Source organism: Argentina silus (genome assembly GCF_951799395.1).
Source record: "Argentina silus genome assembly, chromosome: 13".
Classification (NCBI taxonomy): domain Eukaryota; kingdom Metazoa; phylum Chordata; class Actinopteri; order Argentiniformes; family Argentinidae; genus Argentina; species Argentina silus.
In genome coordinates this window covers 1,021,132-1,031,131 of record NC_139667.1, presented here as the reverse complement: position 1 = coordinate 1,031,131, position 10,000 = coordinate 1,021,132, and the positions used below count along the sequence as shown (strand labels likewise).

The window sequence follows — 10,000 nt, the reverse complement described above, 5'->3', positions numbered from 1 at the left end:
CAAACAGTCTGACTGGTTTATTCAAGGTCAACTGGAATTATACGCCCAATGTATAACAATTGCAACTGTACACATTTTGGACTGTATGTACCAGGGGAGGCTGGTGGAGGTAGAAATCGGAGGACGGGCTCATTGTAATGCATGGAATGGAACGATTGCCATTCCTCATTCCTCATTCCATTCCATGCGTTACAATGAGCCCGTCCTCCGATTTCTACCTCCACCAGCCTCCCCTGTACTGTATACATGTGTTGTTTACTATTGAGTATGTACCAGTGGAGGCTGTTGGGAGGTAGACATCGGAGGACAGGCCTCAATGAACCCGATGCCGTTCTTCATTCCATCCCATCACAATGAGCCCGTCCTCCGATTCCTACCTCCACCAGCCTCCCCTTGGTGTATAGATACAGTACAGTCGGTGCTGAGATGTAGGTCTCCCCCTCCTCTCCTTATAATCCCCTGTCAGAATACGTCGAAAAGCAGCCAATAGGGTAGCAGCGCTGCCCAGGTGGGACAACCAGCTGATACAGTTACAGTAACCGACATCACCATCAGGTGGACTCTGGAGGTAACAACACTTGCATCTGGGTGAGGGATTTATCCTCCACTCTACAGTCCCACCACAGATCCAACCAACGCCCATGTCCCCAAAATGTGAGTCGGATTCAGTGAACAACATGATGTTAAAAACAACAAAGTCATTCCCGTACTGAACGTACACACCGGGTGGGTACGGTGCATTTCGGCTTTGTTTACCTGTTGTGTTTGTCGGTGTCGGACTTCTGACCCCGTTGCAGGGCCGATCTCCCGGCGACCCCCGCCACCAGCCACACACAGATCATCACAAGCACGGCGTCCACCTGCATGGTGCACATTGACTCCCCCTGTGGACGGACGCACGGACGCACGGACTCCACTCTGTCAGATCAGTCAAATGCTCCTCCTCGTCGGGGCGGCGAAAGCTGGGAGTCTCAGGGACATTCTCTGGAGCTCCTGGGCTGGCAGGACGGACGGACGGACGGATGGACGGATGGATGGATGAGCGGACGGACGGACGGATGAAGCGGCTCTGCTCTGCTGTGTTCAGGCCTGACTGAAAAAACATCCCACGGTGCTTAATCTGCACAGTGGGAAAAGCAATTTTGACTAAACCAGCAAATCCTTCAGCGTCAGATGGCACAGATTTGATCCTCCAGTGGGCGGATGGATGGGATGTGCCCTCCCTCTCCCTCCCTCCCTCTCCCCTCTCTCTCTCCCTCTCCCTCCCTCCCTCTCCCTCTCTCTCCCTCTCCCTCTCTCTCTCTCCCCTCTCCCTCTCTCTCTCCCCTCTCTCTCTCTCCCTCTCTCTTTTCCCTCCCTCTCCCTCTCTCTCTCTCTCTCTCTTTCCCCTCCCTCTCTCTCTCTCCCTCTCCTCTCTCTCTCTCTCTCTCTCTCACTCTCTCTCTTTCCCTGCGTCCCAACTCTCCACCCTTTTCCCTGCTGTATGCCCAACACCAGCCTTGGCATACCATCTCTCTCTCTCTCTCTCTCTCTCTCTCCCCCCCTCCCTCTCTCCCTTCCTCCCCCCCTCCCAGCGCAGCAGCAGGACCACCCAGCCCAGACCAATTCTAATAATGATGCAGGCGTGTTCGTTTGTGAGGTCAGTGGTTGGGATATACAGTACAGGATCACACAGCCCAGCTGAGGGAGAGGGAGAGAATACCTCATCATGTCTAAGGCTGCTTAGCCCCTTGCAGCTGATCCCTCAGCCTATAGAGCGCTGTACAATATGTGCTATTCAAAGGGTTTCCATTTGCTAAAAATATCTTTTACTGTGTAATGTGTGCAAAGTATGTTTTGTTCATCTTGTTCAGTGGGATACCTACTTCATAGACATGCTCAGCAAGTACACTGGTGTCAATAAAACATATTTCAGTGAGCAAATGAGATAGAGAGCCCTCTTTTTTATGTTTTTTTCTTGCTGCAGTGTCCGGGATCTATTGGTTTGATTCCAATCTGCGAATAAAATAATCATGTTTTATGTAATATGAACTCATCTTTTATACGACTGTGAATTTCTTTCTGTAGTCTTTCCTCACGTGTTGAGTATTTGAAGGAGCCAATCACATCAGCCGGCGCCATGGACGTCACCGGCACGGACAACTCGTGTCCCCCTTTTTTTAGCCGACTAAACAGTTGGATTATAAGATCATGAATGTGGGTTACTGTCGCTCCCACGGCAACGACAACCTGGAAACGGGTGTCAGCAACGCTAGGAAGTGTTTGTGTGTGTGTGTGTCTTTTTCTGGGATTTGTATTCTTGCCGACCTATTTCAACAAGGGGTAGCATGAACGGCAAATCAATCACTTACCAACCTGTCAATAACAAGATCTCTAACCTCATCATCATAGTGAATATAAAAGATTGATTGAAAGCTTCTGTTAAGGGATTAGAAACTGGGAAGACTGGGAAGACTGGGATTAGAAACTTTTTGAATTAGACTTTTAGACATTGAGTATCACTGGGAGGGTACTAGGGTCACTGGAGGCCACATGCAGTGGGGATGTACTGTATCAAATAGAGGCCACAGGCCAGTGGGGATATACTGTATCAAATAGAGGCCACAGGCCAGTGGGGATGTACTGTGGCCATCAGGGGAGATTTGTGGAGGTAGAAATCGAATGATGAGCCCGTAATGAGCCTCCACCAGCCTCCCCTGCTGTGGCCATAGTAGAGCTATTGACCCTGTACTCTGATTGGGGTTGCTGTCAGCAGCATCGGCCGACTGTCAATCGTTCTGGAACCATATATATGTGCTGAACAGAACACCAACGACTATAGTCAGCATTAAAGGTGCAATCTGTAATTCAAACACACAGGCTACCTGCCACGTTTTTGGTAGACAGCTGAGGGACGGGGCTGGAGAAAAAAGAACCACTCTCAATTTCAAAGTCGGAGCTGCAGATACAAGGACTGACCCTCCATGAGATCAAGATGATAGTTTTGAAGCTAAACAGTGTTTGGTTACAATTACATTGCTTACAGACAGTGGAGCAAAACAAAACGTACGGGTTCTGATGGTATAAGCTTGTTGATCTAAGTTCATGGGGCATTTAAGTTATATTCTTCAAGAATCAATAGCTGCATATTTATTCATTCATTTAAAAGTCCAAAACGTGATGTACCAATTACCTGTGGTCTCTTTAACAGGTATATCCTAATATTGTATTTAAGGTATCATATATGATAACACTGGTGTGGGAAATATTACATATTATCTTTGAGAGAGAGAAATGTGTAAACACCAATGCCCTTACCAAGATGGACGCCTCACGGCGCCTACTATTCTACGTCACCTTCAAGCGCCAGCCAATGAACAGCCTCCAAAGCTGTCATTGGCGTAACCATTGGCGCGGCATGCAAAGTGGATCTATGGAAAGACAACAACTGATTAGACTACCGATCTAATAATCGGAGAATCTGAAGAATTATGGATCACTATACAAAATAGGAAAAGTGTTTATCCGTGTTATGAGGAAGGGAGTAAGGTTGTGCCGCCAAACACACAACAGAAACGTAGTTTATTTCGTGCGATTACGTCCTTGCTAGCATAGCATAACTAGCTGGCTGGCTGTCGGTGCTGTCAAAGCTCAACGGGACAAGATGAGCTCTTCCCGGGAGATCAAGCGTACGTACAAGTCCAACTGTTTACTGTTTACAAAGTAAAAACTGCGAATTGTATCCCTCTTTGTTTTTCACTGCTAATTTCCGCATTAGTTCGCTGGCTAATGAGTTGGGCTACTTGCCAACCAAATGTCATAAAATGTCACCTATGTGGTGTCCTTGCTGTCAGTTGAATTCGGGGTCACCCAGACGGGGCTGTTGACAGCTGGTGTTGTTGATGTCTCAGCAAATCGTCGAATTAGTTTGATTGAAGCTTAAGGGTTCGTTGATAGGGCTCGCTCTTGGGTTCAGTTGATTGACAGTGCTGTTCTGGACTACATAAAGACACACACACACACACACACACACACACACTGACACACACACACTGACACACACAGAGTGACAGCCTCTTTTTTTATTCACAGAATTACAGAAAGCAAAGAGCAAAGCCCAGAGCAGCAACAACCTGAAGGAGGAGGCCAACCTGTGCAACCAGCTGGGAGAGGTGCTGTCCAGGAGCGGTATGTCAACACAACAACAATAATAATAACAATAATAACAATAACAATAATAATAATAACAACAACAATAACAACAACAACAACAATCATAATAACAGAGAGAAAGTGTGACCTACTGTACAGCACTGTTCCTCTATTCTGCGCCGTCTCCCTGTGTTATGTTTATGTTATGTATGTCAACAACAACAACAATGATTCTGTCAGGTGATTATGGTTGATGTTGTGGTTATGATTCTGTCAGGTGATTATGGTTGATGTTGTGGTTATGATTCTGTCAGGTGATTATGGTTGATGTTGTGGTTATGATTCTGTCAGGTGATTATGGTTGATGTTGTGGTTATGATTCTGTCAGGTGATTATGGTTGATGTTGTGGTTATGATTCTGTCAGGTGATTATGGTTGATGTTGTGGTTATGATTCTGTCAGGTGATTATGGTTGATGTTGTGGTTATGATTCTGTCAGGTGATTATGGTTGATGTTGTGGTTATGATTCTGTCAGGTGATTATGGTTGATGTTGTAGTTATGATTCTGTCAGGTGATTATGGTTGATGTTGTGGTTATGATTCTGTCAGGTGATTATGGTTGATGTTGTGGTTATGATTCTGTCAGGTGATTATGGTTGATGTTGTAGTTATGATTCATATGTCTCAGGTGATTATGGCGCGGCGATCGAAGAGCACCAGCAGGAGCTGGCCCTCTCCGCCGTGCTGAGCGACGTGATTGGGCGTGCGGTGGCCAATCGGAAGATTGGAGAGTGCTACGCGGAGATGGGGAACATCGAAGCAGCTTTGAAGGCGAGTGACTTTCGTTGTCTCCGTACACTTTTAAATAAAGCTAGACTTGACTTGAATGGCGTAGTGTCCCTTTAAGGGTCTCACAGGGTTCCATAGAGGAGGCTCATCAGTGTTTGTGGGTTCTGATCCAGCACCAGAGGTGCCATCTGGACCTGGCTCGCTCCGTCAACAATCACGCAGAGGAACAGAGAGCCTTGGCCACCATTGGTCGGACCTTCCTCTTCCGCTACGAGTCCGACCAATCGAGGGACAGCTTGAAGCAGGCCGAGGACGCCTTCAGGAAGAGCTTGGCTATCGTACACGAACGTCTGGAGGGTAGGACGTAGGGAGGGAGGGAGGGAGAGACAGATATGGTGATGATAAGATGAGATCGGTTAACAAGCCCTGAGTTAATGTAACCACATCTCCTCCTCCTCCCTCTCCTCCTCCTCCTCCCTCTCCTCCTCCTCCCCCCTCTCCTCCCCCTCTCCTCCCCTCCCCCAGGGACGGTGGCAGGGCGGGAGGTCAGTGAGATGAAGGCTCGCCTGTTCCTGAACCTGGGTCTGGTGTGTGACCACCAGGGGGAGCCCAAGCTCTGCAGCGACTTCATCCGACGCAGCGTCTACATCGCAGAGTAAGAGCTAGCTTTACTCTACCTTACCTGTTTACATGGATTTGACTGTACAGTACTGTAAATGCACCAGAAGGATCAAGTTCATGTCTTGTCCCTGTAGCCCACGTCTGTTGGCAAACCTAGGGCAAATTTGGACTGATCTGGGGTCACTTTCCTGAAAGCTTTGCAGCTTAAGTTATACTTTTTATTTGTATTTTTATCCAGACCCACAGCCTCCCCTAGGGTGACTTTATTCACCAAAAATGCATACATTACGATGCTTCATGTTGTAGCCAATCAAAGTGTTGTTGCTAGGTAAACCCCACATAGAACACTTGGCCCTCTAGGGGGTGAGGGTTCCGGAACTCTCTGGCAGTTGGTGAGTTGAATAATAACAAGCGAGTTTGTGTGGTTCTGTCCGCCCGGCCTCTACAGGAAGAACCACCTCCTGGAGGACGTGTACCGGGCCAACTTCAACCTGGGGAACATCTTCTTCCGGACCGGGCAGCACTCCCATGCCGTGCGCTGTCTGGAGCAGGCCAAGGAATGCGCCAGGAAGATCAAGGACAAGTTCAGTGAGAGCGAGTGCTTCCACTGCATAGGCAAGGTGAGGGCTTCACTCCTGTTACAACACATTTATAAACCATTTATTACCCAGTGATAAACCTGTTGTTCATCGGTTATAGACCACGGTAAAACGTTTGTGTGTGTGTGTGTGTGTAGGTGCAGCTGTCTCTGGGGGACTTTGTTGCGGCCAGGCGGTCCCTAAAGAAGGCCTTCTCCCTGGGGTCCCAGCAGGCGGTGGACCGGGAGGCTGTGAAACGGGCCTTCAAACAGGGTGAGAGGCCGGGCCGTGCTGGTTAGCCCTGCTTAACCAGGGCCGGCCTGGTCGTATGGAACCACTGAAGTGTCCCTCCATCTCTCTCTCTCTCCCTCTCCCTCCCCTCTCCCTCTCCCTCTCCCTCCATCCCTCTCTCTCTCCCTCTCCCTCCCTCCCTCCGTCCCACCCCTCTCCATCTCTCTCCCTCCATCCCTCTCTCTCCGTGGTTGCCGCAGCGATCCGAGGCTGTCAGCTGGAGGAAGCGGTGGAGGAGCTGAGGGCGGGGCCTTCCCAGGAGGCCGTGGGGCTGTGGGAGCAGCAGGGGGACCTGTACTGTAGGGTGGGCTGCTACAGCAAGGCCCTGGAAGCCTACCGCGCTCAGGTGAGACACGCCCACAACCAGCACACTTCCTGTCTGGCACCTCACTTCCTTGTTGTTGTTGATGATGATGATGATGATGATGTTGTTGTTGTTGTTGTTGATGATGATGATGATGATGATGATGATGATGTTGTTGTTGTTGATGATGATGATGATGATGATGATGATGATGATGTTGTTGTGGTTGTGGTGTAGCTGTCCAGTGCGGAGGCTGTGGGGAAGCCTGCTAGAGAGCTGGCTGTGATCCACGTGTCCCTGGCCGCCACCTACACTGACCTGAGGCAGCACCACAAGGCTGTGGAGCACTACAGACAGGAGCTGGCTCTGAGGCAGGGCAGCCCCACTGAGGTACGCTCTACCTGGGGTGGGCCGGGCTGGGACCGGGCTGGGGGTGGTGGTTGTGGAGCTGGCTCTGAGGCAGGGCAGCCCCACTGAGGTACGCTGGGGGTTGGGGTAGAGCTGGTCTGGTCTGGTCTGGGCTAGGGCCAGGGCCGGGGGTGGGACCGGGGCCGGGGGTGAGGGTGGAGGTTCTCAGACAGGGCAGCCCCATTGAGGTGTGTGTGTGTGTGTGTGTGTGTGTGTGTGTGTGTGTGTGTGTGTGTGTGTGTGTGTGTGTGTGTGTGTGTGTGTGTGTGTGTGTGTGTGTGTGTGTGTGTGTGTGTGTGTGTGTGTGTGTGTGTGTGTGTGTGTGTGTGTGTGTGTGTGTGTGTGTGTCAGGACTGTACCACGTGGCTGAACATGGCAGCGTCCCAGGAGGAGAGTGGTCAGGCCATGGAGGAGGTGGACTGTAGCTTCAGCTCTGCTCTCCGCTGTGCAGAGAGGGTCGGCCAGCCCAGAATACAGGTGAGCCGGGCCCAGTACTCAGGCTGGGTTCACTATAGAGACTACAGACACTCTGACATTCGTAACACTTCAAATACTATGTCAAACCACCAACAGACACAGTGGTTCGTATGTTTTTTGTTCTACCTTCACTCACCCTCTCATTTTCTAATTTCCTCTCTCCCCTCTCTCTTTCAATCTGTCCCTCTTCCTCCCCCTCTCTCCTCCCTCCCTCCCTCCCTCTCAGAGGCGGGTGTTGAGGGCGTGGCTTGCGGCCCAGAGGCGGGGCGGTTCGTCGCAGGGTGATGACACGGAGGCCAGGCTGCAGCAGCTGTGTGCCTCCGAGGGGCGGAGCCTAGAGGGGAGCGAGGGAGAGGAGGAGGAGGAGGAAGAGGACATGGAGAATAGTGAACCCATGGAGGACAGCGACATTCAGCTCTCTGACTCAGGTGAGTCAGGTTCCCTCCTCCGGGGCTAGGGTTGTCCACTACTGGCTTCCGTAGTTTACGGACAAAATATGCCCTCTTTGCTTCAGTCTGGGGTGATGCCATACTTCCATACCGTGTGTTACTGAGTATTATAGTTAGGAAATTTGCGCTCATTTAGTTGTAATGCTTTTTATCTGGTCATGTTTGTTCCGTAATAATCAGAGTGTCCTTCTCTGGTCTGTTCTAGAGGACGACCTGGAGGAATATGACAAGATGGTGTCAGGCAAGAGGAAGACCGGCAGGGTAAGACGTTGGCGGTGGTGGTGTTGTTGTTGTTGTTACCGTTGTTACCCTCACCCTGGCTGCCACCTACACTGACCACCCATATGAGTTACTACCATATGAGTTCTACATGTTCACTTCACAGAGGCAGATACTCACTGTTTATGTCCCACCTTACTTTCTATCTATCTCTCTGTCCCTGCCTCTCTCTCTCTCTCTCTCGCTCTCTTTCTCTCTCTCCCTCCCTCCCTCCCTCTCTCTCCCCCCCCTCCCTCCCCCTCCCTCCCTCTCTCTCTCTGCCTCTCTCTCTCTCTCTCTCTCCCTCCCTCCCTCCCCCTCCCTCTCTCCCAGTGGAACAAGAGGAATGAGAAGGGGGAGACGTCTCTCCACAGGGCCTGCATCGACGGGAACCTGAGGCAGGTCCAGTACCTGGTGGAGCAGGTGAGATGAGCTAACCAGACCTGAACATCTACTGCTCTATCAGACCGCTTTACACCTGGAACACAGAACTTTACACCTGGAACACAGACCTTTACACCTGGAACACAGAACTTTACAACTGGAACACAGAACTTTAGAAGAATTAGAACATAGAATATATGGAGTGTTTTGTCTGTGATTCTCTATGGTACTCAGACAGTCTCTCTCTCTCTCTCTCTCTCTCTCTCTCTCTCTCTCTCTCTCTCTCCCTCTCTCTCTCAGGGTCACCCTGTCAACCCCAGGGACTACTGTGGCTGGACCCCTCTCCATGAGGCCAGTAACCATGGCTTCCAAGGTAACAGAAACACTCACTCACTCACTCATTCATTCATTCCTTCACAAGTCCTAGTATGACAACTGATTTTTCTTTATGTAATTAAGAACTCAACATTTGATCTCCCTCCCTCCCTACCTCCCTCCCTCCCAGACATCGTGGCGGTGCTGCTGGATCGGGGGGCCAACATTAACGACCCCGGGGGTCCGCTGTGTGAGGGGGTCACTCCACTGCATGACTCCCTCAACTGTGGACACTTCCTGGTGGCCAGACTACTGGTGGAGAGGGGGGCCTCTGTCACCGTACGCAACTCCAAGGTGTGTGTGTGTCTGTGTCTGTGTGTCTGTGTGTATTAGTGTACTTTTAAGTGTGTGTGTGTGTGTGTGTGTGTGTGTGTGTGTGTGTGTGTGTGTGTGTGTGTGTGTGTGTGTGTGTGTGTGTGTGTGTGTGTGTGTGTGTGTGTGTGTGTGTGTGTGTGTGTGTGTGTGTGTGTTAGTGTCCTTCAAGTATCTCATGGTTGTCCTTTCTGTGTCTCATGGTTGTGTGTGTCCCCCCCCCCCAGGGCGAGACCCCCCTGGACAGCCTGCGCCAGTGGCAGAGGACCTACAGCCGGGAGCTGGACCAGGAGGCCCACCAGGAGTGCTGCCTCACAGACAAGCTGCTGAGGAGGGCACTGGCAGGGGGGGGTGAGCTGTCTGTCTGTCTGCCTGGCTGTCTCTGTCTGCCTGTCTGTCTGCCTGGCTGCCTGGCTGGCTGTCTGCCTGGCTGCCTGCCTGTCTGTCTGTCTGTCTGTCTGTCTGCCTGTCTGCCTGTCTGTCTCTGTCTGCCTGTCTGTCTCTGTCTGCCTGTCTGCCTGCCTGCCTGCCTGTCTGCCTGTGCTAGCAAGGGGAGGTGAGGCCTCACAGCTCTCAATGGGTCCCAGTTGTACTGTATAACTAGGGCCAGGAGTTTTTCCTG

General features: G+C 50.9%; 3 protein-coding genes across 3 annotated transcripts in view; 1 reads left to right on the top strand and 2 right to left on the bottom strand.

The window, feature by feature from the left end:
- Positions 1 to 875, bottom strand: part of LOC310813709 (gamma-aminobutyric acid receptor subunit rho-1-like) — a gene marked incomplete at both ends in the record, with an annotated part of 15,843 nt that extends 14,968 nt beyond the window's left edge. Inside the window, one exon of the mRNA XM_083682801.1 lies at positions 757 to 875. Within this exon, the coding sequence (XP_083538927.1) occupies positions 757 to 875 (119 nt within the window). The remainder of the gene's footprint in view (positions 1 to 756) is intronic.
- gnly (granulysin) overlaps positions 1 to 10,000 on the bottom strand; it is a 91,111-nt gene that overhangs the window by 62,727 nt on the left and 18,384 nt on the right. The window lies entirely within an intron of this gene.
- Positions 3,556 to 10,000, top strand: part of tonsl (tonsoku-like, DNA repair protein) — a 17,414-nt gene continuing 10,969 nt past the window's right edge. The window contains exons 1-16 of the mRNA XM_083683100.1: positions 3,556 to 3,668; positions 4,072 to 4,167; positions 4,821 to 4,963; positions 5,095 to 5,278; positions 5,447 to 5,576; positions 5,991 to 6,162; positions 6,279 to 6,393; positions 6,612 to 6,757; positions 6,953 to 7,105; positions 7,475 to 7,600; positions 7,827 to 8,028; positions 8,255 to 8,310; positions 8,641 to 8,730; positions 8,992 to 9,064; positions 9,197 to 9,360; positions 9,606 to 9,729. Of these exons, the coding sequence (XP_083539226.1) occupies positions 3,644 to 3,668; positions 4,072 to 4,167; positions 4,821 to 4,963; positions 5,095 to 5,278; positions 5,447 to 5,576; positions 5,991 to 6,162; positions 6,279 to 6,393; positions 6,612 to 6,757; positions 6,953 to 7,105; positions 7,475 to 7,600; positions 7,827 to 8,028; positions 8,255 to 8,310; positions 8,641 to 8,730; positions 8,992 to 9,064; positions 9,197 to 9,360; positions 9,606 to 9,729 (1,999 nt within the window). The 5' untranslated portion in view covers positions 3,556 to 3,643. The remainder of the gene's footprint in view (positions 3,669 to 4,071; positions 4,168 to 4,820; positions 4,964 to 5,094; positions 5,279 to 5,446; positions 5,577 to 5,990; positions 6,163 to 6,278; positions 6,394 to 6,611; positions 6,758 to 6,952; positions 7,106 to 7,474; positions 7,601 to 7,826; positions 8,029 to 8,254; positions 8,311 to 8,640; positions 8,731 to 8,991; positions 9,065 to 9,196; positions 9,361 to 9,605; positions 9,730 to 10,000) is intronic.